Source organism: Rhinolophus ferrumequinum, chromosome 14 (assembly GCF_004115265.2).
Source record: "Rhinolophus ferrumequinum isolate MPI-CBG mRhiFer1 chromosome 14, mRhiFer1_v1.p, whole genome shotgun sequence".
Lineage (NCBI taxonomy): Eukaryota > Metazoa > Chordata > Mammalia > Chiroptera > Rhinolophidae > Rhinolophus > Rhinolophus ferrumequinum.
In genome coordinates this window covers 61,814,307-61,827,860 of record NC_046297.1, presented here as the reverse complement: position 1 = coordinate 61,827,860, position 13,554 = coordinate 61,814,307, and the positions used below count along the sequence as shown (strand labels likewise).

At 40.5% G+C, this 13,554-nt stretch overlaps 1 protein-coding gene across 1 annotated transcript in view; it reads left to right on the top strand.

Annotated features, from left to right (window-relative positions):
- The window catches only part of WASHC5 (WASH complex subunit 5), a 55,796-nt gene extending 42,327 nt beyond the window's left edge, over positions 1–13,469 (top strand). Inside the window, 6 exon segments of the mRNA XM_033125826.1 lie at positions 1,424–1,527; positions 2,752–2,881; positions 4,396–4,492; positions 7,772–7,925; positions 9,855–9,942; positions 12,760–13,469. Of these exon segments, the coding sequence (XP_032981717.1) occupies positions 1,424–1,527; positions 2,752–2,881; positions 4,396–4,492; positions 7,772–7,925; positions 9,855–9,942; positions 12,760–12,816 (630 nt within the window). The 3' untranslated portion in view covers positions 12,817–13,469.
- Positions 13,470–13,554: the final 85 nt, after the last annotated feature.

Sequence of the window (13,554 nt, the reverse complement as noted above, 5' to 3'; positions counted from 1 at the left end):
GACTTGATTTCTGTTCCCATTTCTAGATTGCTCCTTTCAAGGGAATCCTTGACATAGCATATCTAGAATTAAGCCAGGAATTAAATGGGCCAGATACAAGGTTGGAGAGACATTTTTGCGTGGCCTGAGAGAACCACTCTTTTCTTGCACTTGTTCTATTCTGATTTGTAAATGATATATTTCTATTCACAACAAGTTTCTTACTTATACGTAGCAATTTTTTTGCATTGACTTTTATTTTCTTCACATAAGTAGAACAGTTTTAATAAGAACAGTGGTCGAAAGGAATACATTGAGGGCATTTAACACTTTTTAGCTGTTACAAGCTCCATTTATCTAAACAATAACTTTGCTCTTAGAGAAGGCCACTCTCTTTTTCTTGGATGTTTCTCTGTCCCCAGCAACATGCAAAGGAAATGTGTTCCTTTCATCTTATTGCTGCTGGAATTATAAAGCAAGCCTTCACTCTTATTCGTCCTTGCCCCAGCACTAACCTTTTAGGAATGCTTTTTCTAGAATAGAAAATAAGAAATTTACTGGCACTGAAAGTCAGAATATATTGTTGGCTTAGGATGCTGACAAGTCTATGGGAGCAAGCTGACATCTATCCCATATCGGACGCCAAAATAGTTCACCATCACCTGACAGTCGTCATATGCTCGTCACAGTTGGAAGTTACAGCAGTTGATCCACCATGTTGACATAACTCCTATCACACAGCCTGTTCTTTTAATAGCTGACAATTATATTTCGTTACACTGGCTTCCATTGTTACCCTATATGTTTATTTTGTACATACAACAGAATTATTCCAGAAGAGTGTCCCTATGCTTCACCAGATTCCCCAAGAGGTTCAAGGTACAAAAACAAGGTTGAGAACCCCTGGATTAGGAGTTAACATTGTTAGAGGGGCCTTCTTGGTGGGTTTTATTATGTAGATTATTTTTTCACCCAGATTATTATATGATCTATATTGACGAGTGGTGTGGGAGACTAATATTCACCACATTTTAGACTATCAGAGTGACATAGCATCCTCGGGACTTGAGAGAGTTCTGTTTAGGACAAATGAAGGAAGTAGGGCTTCTCATCGCAGCTAGTAACCTTGGAGATCTTACTCCAAAAGAGCGAAAATAGAGCTTCAAAAGTGACTCCTTTAATACATGAACAACTGAACATGAATGGACTACTTTGTAAGATGTTAGACCTTGGGGACATTTTGAGGGTGGCGTCCAGGAGTCTACCCAGATGTCCCCTGAAGGGTCTCCTGTGCTCTGAGCCATGGACCGGCCCTCGCCAGCCCTCAATTTTCTGTAGAGTGTGGTGATCCTCCCCTGAAAAGGTGTCGTCTTGGTGTTTGTTTCCTGCCATCACTTTGAAATATTTACCTGTTCTACCTGTTCTTTCTCTTGCTTGTTCACAGGTTGGGCAGATGCAGATTCTGAGACAACAGATTGCCAATGAATTAAACTATTCTTGTCGGTTTGACTCCAAACACCTGGCAGCTGCCCTGGAGAATCTCAACAAGTAAGTGCCTGCGCCTGAAAGAGCCATCGGGCCTGCATTGTTCATCATCAGTTGGTGTCCCAGCTTCTTCAGTACCTTCTCTTTTAAGTTCCCTTTGGGTAAGAAGGTTCGCTTCATTTATAGGCTTCCTTCCCCTGGATAGTCAACTGTCTTCAGAAGCCTCTTCCCTCAGTATTGTCCCTTGGGTGGGTGGGTAGGTAGGTGTGTGTGTGATGAAGTCTTTTATTCAACCAACATATATCGATCACTTAAAACCCACCACACACTGTGCTAGGTAGGTGCTTGCGCAGATTGAGAAAGCAATTATAGGTGAGCCTTGAACAACACAGATTTGAATTGTGCAGGCACTAATATGCAGATTTTTTTCAATAAATACTGTAAATATATTTTCTCTTATGATTTTCTTAATACTTTTCTCTATCTTACTTTACTGTAAGAATACAATAGCTAATACATATAACATACAAAATATACGTTTTTGTTTGTTTGTTTTTTAAGGAGGGCACAGCTGACAGTAGCCCATGTGGGGACCGAACTGGCAACTTTGGTGTTATTAGCACCATGCTCTAACCAACCGAGCTAACCGGCCACCCCTCAAAATATATGTTAATCAACTGTTTGTGTATCAGTAAGGCTTCTGGTCAACAGTAGGCTGTTAGTAGTTAAGTTTTGGGGGAGTCAAAGGTTGTACATGGATTTTCGATTGAACAGGGTGTCGACACCACTGACTTCCCTGCACACCTGACTTTCCACAGAACTGAGTCACTAATCACCCCGAGGGCAGTTGGAGGCACGCTGATGCGTGGGAGTGGCTCTGGGCACACGTCCCGGAGTGCATTCATACTCTCCGTCTCACCACCAGCTTGCTCTCATTTCAGGCCTTCTACTTCACAACAAATAATCCATGCTTCTCAGTCACAGCATTAGTGCTTTTGACAAAGTAGGTGTGAAAACAGTTGAGTCAACTTATAAAAATTGAATGGCGAAAGCGTTTGATTTGGGTTGACTCCAAAAGATAAAATAGGTTAAATTTTCCACTTACGATCAATTGGAAATGGAGAATTAGAAGGTTCAAGAGATGGCAGGTTCTTCGTCCTCTGTTTCTTCTTTTACAGATAAGAAAACTGGGGCTGTGAAAGATGACATCATAGCCTAGACTAACTGTTGTATAAATTCCGTTCGTCTCTAATGTTTATCACTGGTTTTTATTTTCCCTCCATTTAGAGCTCTCCTAGCGGATATCGAAGCCCACTATCAGGACCCTTCTCTTCCTTACCCCAAAGAAGATAACACGCTCTTATATGAAATCACAGCCTATCTGGAGGCAGCTGGCATTCACAATCCACTGAATAAGGTTCATAGTTAAAAGATGTGATGGTGTGGTGGGGCGCAGCGGGGTACGAACAGGGACGTGACCCAGCTGGCAGGTCGCTGTGCTAAAATACTGGGGGAGCCCGGGTGCAGATCCCAGGGCTGCCGTTCCCTCGAGTCCCTGCCCTTTCTGAGCTCCTCTCACTGCACGTTACGTGAGGCTGTGCTCACCGTCCCTGCCTGACTCCGGTGTGGAACCAAACAATACAGTGTTTGTCAGAGCTCTGTCTGTAAGAGATGAGTTTTTTTTCTCTGAGGTTTGCTGCTTGACTACAACTAAATGGTTGCATTGGTCCTTCTTTCCCCAAAGACACTTCCCTCTGGGTGACAGTAATCACAAGTGTAATCTGGGGCTACAGACTCTTCTCTGCAATTCTGATCTCCAAAAATCTCTGAGAGCTGGTGTTTTTTCACATATTGTTGCCAGATCTCATTTGGGGGCCAAACCTGTTCCTGGCTGTTTGTACTCCTGTGAATATTTGTGTTTTGAGGCAGATACTGATGACTTCGATTACAGGCTGTTGATCTAGACAGTGGATCACTTTTCTAAAATCTGTAAAATGGGAAATTCTGAAATCTGTATGATCCCCTAGGTTTTTAGATAAAAGATTATAAACCTAAATAGCAGCTCACATTTTTGAGTACTTACTATATGTCAAGCCAGCACTGTGTTAACCCAGACATGGGTCATCTTACTTAATCTCACAGCAACTCTGTGAAATGTGCCGTTCTTGCGTGAGGATCCTGAGGCTTAGAGGTGGGGGTGGGAACTTCCCCGGGGCTTCTAGCAAGCCATGGAGCTGGGCCAGTCTAAGCAGAATCTAAGCAGACCCGGCTCCTACAGAATGCCACCGTGCTCCCAGGCCAGCTAGGAGGAGGCGGGGAGGGGTGCAGGGGCGGGTAGGGGGGTTAGGGGTGGTGGGTGGTGGGGTAGCAAGGATATGCCCAGCTTTCTGCCAAGTGAACCTGAGGGAGATGGCTCTGGACATAGTCCAGGGGAAAGCAAATGAAAAAGCAAGGGGGCCCCCTGCTTGCTTTCTACTATGGACTGCCACTTTCTGCTATGTGGAGCTCTGCTTTCTTTCTGCCTCTTTCCCTCCTTCCCACCCTCCCTTTCTCTGCCCTTCCCTCCAGCTTTGCCTTGACTGCTGTATTTTGCTCTCCACCCCATTCTTGCTCATCACCTTTTGTCCCCTCCCTTTGTTAATGACATTCAAAGGATTGTGGGGAGGGGGGCAAGTAACTACTCTTCCCTAAGCAAAACTGTTCCCTTCCCGGAAGGGCTGATTGATACCCAGGTATTTATGGGCTTGCGGGGAGGGGCGTCAGTCGTGGTAAATAAAACTCTGCAGGTAGCCAATTAACGGGACCACCCTAGTTTTAAGTAGTCTGAAGAGCACATTAAAAGAAGATGGAAGCTTTCCATCTGAAAATGTGTTCTACAATATTGGGCAATGTGAAGAAAACATCCATTTGTCTTACCTTTATCTTTTCCAGATATACATAACAACGAAGCGCTTACCCTATTTCCCAATTGTCAACTTTCTATTTTTGATCGCCCAGTTGCCAAAACTTCAGTACAACAAAAACCTAGGTAATGTATCACTTTTATTCTCTGCAATAAGTAACAATAACGGTAGCTTAATATCTAACCAAACAGCTCTATGTCTAGTGTCATGTCACATATGAGATCTTTTCTCAGTTAAATGCATATTTATAGCATCCATGTCTTTGGGCCTCTGAAATATGATGCACCTTCATGAAATGTAGACGGTGGATTTGATATCAACCAACTATAGTCCACCTTTAATTTTCAGGGGTCAACCTTCCAGTAAAATGTGTGGGACCTTGGCTCCTCTCGTTTCGTTAATGTTTAGCAGCTGGTATCTTGTGAAAGAAAATTCTTTTGGTTAATGTCCTATCCTTTCAACAAATGTATGTGCCTACTGTGTTTCTAGAACTGCGGTATGAAGAATAACAGTATAGTTGGGAGAGAAGACTAATACAGGAATATTTAGTACTTTAAGATATATATGATTAACATGTAAAAATATTTAGTACAAGCAATAGATACCAAAGGCTTTCAGTAGATTTGTTCTGTCCAGGGATATAACCCTAATTTTTTCGGTTTTTTTTTGTCATTGATCACTTTATCTTGAACATTTTTATAATCACAATTCTAATAGATTCCCAAGTACTTCCTCTGTCTCCAAACTTTGTTTCTAAGAAGTATTTTAAAAATCCACTATAAATTTACTTGAAAAGTATTATGAGCTTTTTTAGTAAATGTTATTTTATTTATTATTTTTTAACCAGTGATTGAAGTATTTCCATGCCTATTTCATACGCTTTTTTAGGGTAAAGATGTGGAGTCTCTTTAAGGATTTTATTCTCTCATTCAAAAATGTTTCTTAATCCCCGACGCACCTCCCACAACAATCCTTGTCACTGCCACAGATCGCAGAGCTTGGTGGTAGCGCCCAATAAATAAACTTGCTGTGGGAGGGAAGGGACAAACAAATGTCTGGATTCTGGCTTCGGCACTTACCACCTCGTGACTGTGGCCAAGTTACTTCACCTCTCAGGCCAATCAGATTTTTAAAATACTTAATACATTACCTCGCACAGAGCAAGTGCTCCACTGATGCTAACTCCTGATACTGGTCAAAATCAATGTCAAGAACCATCCCAAGAGGGATTTAAGGGTTTGTCTCAAGATTCAGAGATTCATGTCCCCCCTCTGTTGTCCCCGGGTTACAAATTAAGAATCTACGATCCTTTATAATGCTGAACTGTCAGTGCACAAAGATATCTTATTTTCATTAAACAATTCGTTCACGGATCCCGTTGAGATGATAATTCCGTCCTTGTACCTGTGGTTGAGGTCAGGTACCTTCATTATACAACTGCCTGTGGGAAGCACGTCACTGTTCATGGAATTCTCAGATCTTTAAACAAAACCTTTACACGTCCTGGAAATGTGTCTATACCTGACTACAGTTCTTTTCATGAGTTAGACTGATGTGTCAACTTGGGAATCAAAGTTTTAAAAAATAGGACAAAAGAAGGAACTTCAGTGTGTGTATATATCCCAAAAATATACTTGACCTCGTGAGCATTGTTCTCAAGACTGATCTAAGAACGTGCTCCTACCTTGGTCTGTCTGTTAAGAGTCTCTGGGGAGCTCCCGGCACAGAAGAAGCTTTTGTTGTAAATACCACATTTGCTTTCCCCCTGGAAAGGATGATTTCTGTGTGTTCTGAGTAATGTTAGTGTCTTATGCAGTGGGCATGGAGGAACTCAGAAGTGGGAAGGCCTCGGTCAGGTAAAGCAGGATAACTGGTTTAAGTAAGAGATTTCCATCTTCACAAGAACCCGAATATGGGATCTGGGGATCTGTCTTACCAGTTTAACTTTATAATAAAGTTGTACCATTTTATACCCCACCAGCACTTGGCAATGTTGGTCTTCTTAATTTTAACCATCCTAGTGGGTGTGTATGATAATTTCATTGTCGTTTTAATTTGCCTTTCCCTGATGATTAATGATGTTGAGCAATTTTTCTTGTGCTTTTTGGCCATTCTTTATATCTTTCTTTGTTAAGTGTCAGTTCAAGTCTTTTGCCTGTTTTTAGTTTGGGTTGATTGCTTTCTTATCACTGAGTTGTAACAGTTATGTATATATTGTGAATACAAGTCCCTTATTAGATATATGTATTCGGATTTTTTTCTCACACACTGTGGCTTATGTTTTCATTTTTTGAACTGGTGACTCTAACGAGCATAAGTGTTTGATGCTGATGATGTCCAATTTATCTCTTTTTTTCTTTATAATTAGTCCTTTCTGTGTCCTAAGAGATCTGTGCCTACCCCAACGTCACAAAGATAGTCTCCTATGTTTTTTTCTAGATGCTTTGTAGTTGTAGCTTTTACATTGAGGTCTGTGGTCCGCTTCAAATTCCTTTCTATCTACAGTGTGAAGTAGGGATCAAGGTTCATGTCTTCCCCATAAAAGATCCAAGTTCAGCACAGGTTCAGTGTTGGAAAGATTTCTCTCCATTAACTTGTTTGGATATTTGTGGGAATTCAGTTGATCCTATAAGGGTGGGACAGTTTCTGGATTTTCTTTTCTGTTCATTGATCTGTTTATCCTTCTGACAGTGCCGTCTGAATCACTGTAACTTTACAATTAAATTCTTGAAATCAGGCAAAGTCTTCCAACTTTGTTCTTTTTCATCACGGTGCTTCCCCCTGGAAACCCAGGCTCTGTCTCCTGCTCCCCATTCAGCCATGTAGGCAGAAGGTCAGGGTGTCCAGATTTGGGCAGAAATCCTCAGAAACCCAGCTTTGGCACTCACCCACTTTACAAATTTCCTTCCTCCACTGTCTTGACTGCTGCAGATTCTTTTCTGATATAACGCTCAACATTATGTTTAAAAATACTTTTTAAATGTTTTGTCCAGCATTTTAATTATTTTCCTTTAAGAAATAGTTCGGGGCATCTAATATGACATGCTACCACTAACAGACGTCGATTGTCTATAATTTTTATTTTCTCATTTACATTTATCTATACCTTTCAATTTTTTATAATAGCATGCCTTAATTGTATAACCCAAAAGAAACAGTGGTGGCAATTATAAAAACTAGTAACCACTATATTGTATTGCATCCTTCAGACCACTAGAAGCTTCCATCCATCCCGGGCCTAATTCAAAATGTAGTCCAGAGTTGTCATTCCCTCCAGATGATCACCTGCCGGTGGTGATGGGCCCCGATCATGTGGACATCCACGAACATTCGTACTGAATGAAAGCTGCCCGAGGCGAGCACTTTGCTTGGTGGTGTCATTGGTAATTTATCCTTCCTTGCAGGAATGGTCTGCCGAAAACCTGCCGACCCTGTGGATTGGCCGCCACTCGTCCTGGGACTGCTCACCCTGCTGAAGCAGTTTCATTCCCGCTACACAGAACAGTTCCTGGCGCTGATTGGCCAGTTTATCCGCTCCACAGTGGAGCAGTGTACAAGGTATAGATGGCCACTCTTACGTGGAGTCAATGTTACAGAGCAGGCGAGGGACCTTGTATGCCCAATTCCTCTTACCATGTTTCCCCGAAAATAAGACCTAACCGGACAATTAGCTCTAATGCGTCTTTTGGAGCAAAAATTAATATAAAACATTATTATATTATATTTATATTATATTATTACATTATTTTGTATTATATTATGTAAGACCCGGTCTTATTTTACTATAATATAAGACCAGGTATAATATAATTATATATTATATATAATATAATTAATATAAGACCTCATATTATATTATATTATTATGTTATATTTATATTTATAATTATATTATATTATATTATATTATATTATATTATATTATATAAAACCCGGTCTTATTTTACTATAAGACCGGGTATAATATAATATAATAACATAATACAAATATAAATATCATATAATAACATAATATAATATGAGGTCTTGTATTAATTTTTGCTCCAAAAGACACATTAGAGCTGATTGTCCGGCTGGGTCTGATTTTCGGGGAAACACGGTGTTATCTCCCTGGTAGAGATGGCGGTTGTCTGCTTACCCTGCTCTATAAAGTAAGGGCACATCTACCTGCCACAAGGAATTCAAAGTGTGCCCCTGCTTAGTCACCCTGCCGGGGAGTCCCCTGGGTACACAGTGATTTTCCGTGGATGAGTCATGACCATGAGTGGCGACCAGCATGGGGGAGAAAGTGTAGGCCTGTTCCTGTGTCAGCTGTGGTGCTGGGCTCAGACCTACTGCCTTCCTTTGCAATTGACCCCATTTTGTGATTGTTACAATTTCATTTTTGAGACTTGCCCATCCTTCTGAGCACTCTTCCATTTTTCAGTTGTTAAAAAAATCTGCTCTTTGAAGCAAGGCTGACCATATGTCCTAGAAAAACATCCAGTGTGTGTGTATTGTTCAGTCTGTTAGCTAAGATGGGGAAGGACTGGCCTGACGGGGAAATCCCATTTTAAGATGGCCAGTAACAAATGGAAACACCTAGAAGTCACCAGTATGGGGAGCAGCGTCTGGACCACGGCACGTCGGGTGGAAGGGGCTTACCCAAAGGAAGAGAAGAAATAAGGCAACAGCTGACATTAACAGTGTGAAGAAGAAATAGTTTAAACACCTAAAAACTCCTTCTGATGAAAGCAAGAAAGAATGTAAGCCCCATAGGAAGACTTCTGTACTTTGCTGCATCCTCAGCTCTAGAGAGTAGTTGGCAGTATAGTTGTATGAGAATACGAGAGTAGAATCCATATGGAAAACTGTAAGATACCATATTTATTTGACACCCTCCAATATACATTGTGGTCCACGCACCACCCCAGGTGCTGGAGACAGATCGATGAGGACATGACCCAGGCCCTCAAGGCCACCAGTATACAAACAACTGAAAACTGAAGAGGCTTGGAGGAAGATACTAAGTCTATCCCGAGCCTAAGAAAAGGCCATCTGCTCATAGGAGTCAGGGAGGATTTCCCAGAGGAAGAAGCACCCAAGCTGAGACTAGAAAGCTGTCCAGAAGTTTACTGTCAAATACACATGCAGAGCAAATGTAGCTGCAGAGACTAAAGGGCATGGGCAAGTGTGGCCTGTTCAGGGACCTGCCAGTCTGAATCGGGAAGTACTGAGGAACGCAGAGAGAGATGAGTCTAGGCCGGTAGCAGGGACCATATTATGAAGGACCATGTAAACCACAGAGAAGTTTAGATTTTATCCTCTAGGTTATGTTTTGAAGATAATGTGAGCAGGATAATGACTTGATATGAATCGAGGATGTTCTATAGATTTGTTTCTTCTCTCACTTCATTTAGTAATCTGCCATTTTAGTCTTTCAGTAGCTTAACTGAGGGCCTACTACGTGCAAAACAGTTAATTGATGCGGACTGTTCTTCTTATCAGCCAGAAGATACCTGAAATGCCTGCGGATGTTGTGGGTGCCCTTCTGTTCCTGGAGGACTATGTTCGGTACACAAAGCTGCCCAGGAGGGTAAGTGATAAGGAACCATCTTGATGCCCTTTTTGTTCAAAGGTAGTATGAAGACTGACCCTGGACCCACTCCCAGTGGGTGCCTCTCCCCTCACCACTGCTCTGGCCCACAGCTCTGAAAGTTCCCCACCTCCCCACCATTTTCAGTGCTTTGCAAGAAGACAGAGTTTAATACAGCTTCCCTCTTTTTCTCACCCTCTGCCATGCTGTCCTACTGTGAGCAACTCACCCAGTTCAGGAGTTTAGATGGACAGTCCAGAGAGAATTCCTTAAGTGGCCACAGCAGAGAAATAATCAGGTGTGGTTTGTTCTTTCCTCTCCCCAGAAATCTGGTTCCCACAGTAAGTCTGGTTAAGTTCGTGCCACGGCTAAAGTTAGAGATGAGCCTGGTTTCAAAAAACAAGACTATTCTTAACTTAAGAAATAGAAATTCTTTCCTCTTCCTTTCTTACTACTAATTCCACTTTGGTAAGTGTTAGCTCAAAGTGGAGAGATTGATGTTAAAATGTAAGACTTTCATAGATGCTGAAAAGCCAATATGATTTTTAAAAATTAGTAGTTCAGGGATCAAGATACTTTTTTATAACAAAAGCCAAAGATGTTTTAGAAGTTAACTAGTAATGTCATACTTAATAGTGAAACACTAGTGGCCTTCTCATTAAAGCCAGGACTATCCCGGTGATAGGACTCGCTGCTGCTTTTGTTGTACAGGTGCGACACAATAAGAAATGAAACAAAAAATATGCATAATGGAAAGAAAACAAATTTGTGTTTATTGAGGATGTAATTGTCTCCATTGACTATCCAATAGAATCATGTAAAAAACTATTAAGAGTTCAGAAAAACTGGTTACAGAATAAATGTATAAAATAAATATTCTAGTACAATGTAAAAAAGATCCTATTCACATAATTAACAAGGAAATAATACAGTTGAGAATAACCTCTTCAAGAAATATGAAAGAACAATTTAGAAAAAACTATAAAATTTTAAAATATAGAATTTCAAGTCCATGTTTCTGAATGAGAAGACTCAAATATTTGAGAGACACCAGTTCTTTCTAGTTTATAGATTTACTGTAGTTATGATTAAAATCCCAGATAATTTTTTAACTTGGAAAAGATTTGTAAAAATTTCATAGGAAATGGGCTAAAATAGGATTTTTCGTTAAAAGAAGATATTAAAACATACCATATATTAAAATATATTGTAAAACTACAAAAAATCAAAATAGTGTGGTACTGGTATGAGACTCAATAGATGGATCGATAAACTGGAATATGTAGCCTAGAAACAAATCTTAGTACATATAATTACACATGAGGAAAAATAGCATCTCAAATTAGGGGAGAAAGGGTATATTAGTCAGTAATGCTTGGACATTTGGTTCATTATGTAGTTAAAGAAAACAGCAAGTTAGTCTCTTCACATCTCCCATGTATCAAAATACAGATAGTTAATTTGAAAAATGAAACAAATAAATTATCAGATATTTGACTAAAATTAATATATCAGCTCTCAGAACTTCTTATGTAAAACACCAAGGGAGGAAAGCATAAAGGAAAAGATTTAGAAATTTGATCTCTTATAAATGCTGAATGTGATTCAACAATTCTGTCAAATGTCTCTTAAAAATTGAAGAAAGTATTAACAGGAGACCCGTTTCCTTGATTTATAGTGTATAGTTTACACCAATAAGAAAAAGATAACCAACTCAATCCTAATAGGAAAAAAAAATGGGCAAAGGATATTAACAAGCAGTTTTCAGAAAAAGAAATATAAATGGCCAATAGACATTTGTAAAGAAGCTCAACCTTATTTCTATTCTAGGGACACAAATCAAAATAATAGTAAAAGTACTGTTTCCACCCATCAGATTGGTGGTCACGTATTGGGTCCCTAGTGCTTGGAAGGGAGAAATAGTACTTCTCAGTCCTGCTGGTGGGAGTGTCAACTGGCTTATCTTTTGGGGAGGGAAATTTGGCTTTATCAAAAAAAGGATTCTGTAATTTACTTATCTTATCCCAGCAATTCCACTAGTAGGAATTTCCCTGCTGGATATATGTACAAAAGTTCACCAAGATATGTGTGCAGGGATATTCATAATATAAGATTTAGTAAAGTACACAAGATTATGTGATCCTAATTTTGAGAGAGAGTTTTTGTGTGTGTGTATAACCTGGAAGAATTCAGTACGAAATAATTACCAGTTTTAGTTTTCTCTAAGGGATTGAGATTAGAGATTCTTTTTAAACTTGCATTTGCTAAATTTCCTCAAATTAGCAAGTGATAATCAGAAAAAAATTATACACTACTTTTTAAAAAATACCAGTCTCCAGCACTTGGAGAGTACCTAGTTCCCACACCACCCCAATTCCAGCCCTCAGGGCCGCCCCTAAGAACAGCTAAGGAATGGGGTTGCCTCTGCTGGCCTTCCTCTTCCCCTCTGGTCATTCACTTGCCAGAACATCCTGTTCTGCCAAGAGATTACCTCTTAGTACTTCCCAGCAGATCAAAGTGCCTTTAAGAGCAAAGGAGCTCACATTTGGGGGGGCTGGGGGAGGGTAAGCTGGGCAGCGCCCTCTCAGGTGTTAGCAGTGCCAAGAATTTAAAATGCCAGGTCAGAGAACCCAGGAAGACACGGAGGCACTGGCCTCCGAGTGGCCCACCCATGTGGATCCAGTGCTTCCCTGCGGTTCCCTGATTCCCTGGCTCCGAAGGACCTCTTCATTCCTTTAGTTTTTCATATGGAAAATCTGAGGTTTATTCTGAATGATAACACTAAGAATAATTTAACTCCTTTGTTTGTTTTTTTAGGTTGCTGAAGCACACGTGCCTAATTTCATTTTTGATGAGTTCAGAACAGTCCTGTAACTTTCTCTTCTACTTCTTCAACCGAAGGATTGTCCTTAAGTCTTGCCACCATCACTAAAATGAATTGAGAGCTGGAACTCAACTGCTCACATCACCGCATGTTTTCCATCTATCGTGGGAAACATCAGACATTCTGAGTAAGGTGTATCTCATGGAAGTAGGTAATAGAATTCATATTATTTAAATCATGGTATAATATGCAATTTACATCATGTGAAAGCAGAACCCATTTTTGTACTGCCTCTTATAAATGCTGAATGTAATTGTTAAGTATAAATCCATTTAGTTTTATGTTTCAAAGAACTATTTGTGCAGCTCCCAATTTTCAGTAAAATAGTATTGCCAGTACCCAAAGTTGTGCTTCTGCTTATGATTCAAAAATTGTATATTCACGGTGCAAAACACCTTGTCCGGAGGTAAGAGATGACTCTGGTCGGCCCTACGGACACTCATGACAGGCTGGCAGGCATGTGGTGACAGCCAGACTAGCAGCAAACATAGTGACCACACAATCTAGGGACCACGGACCATGGAATTTTCTTGGGGTCTGAGGCTCACCCTCCTCTTCCAATCCCAATACCCTCAGGGGTTCCCAGCATCCTTTCTGTAGGACTCCCTAACTTCAGCTGCTCTTGCCACCCTTCCTTTCCTTCCTTACCAATCCAAGCCCGCACTCCTCCTAACTCCCTCACCCCGTTTTGGTAAGATATTAACCATTAGCTTTTAACTCCCCCACCC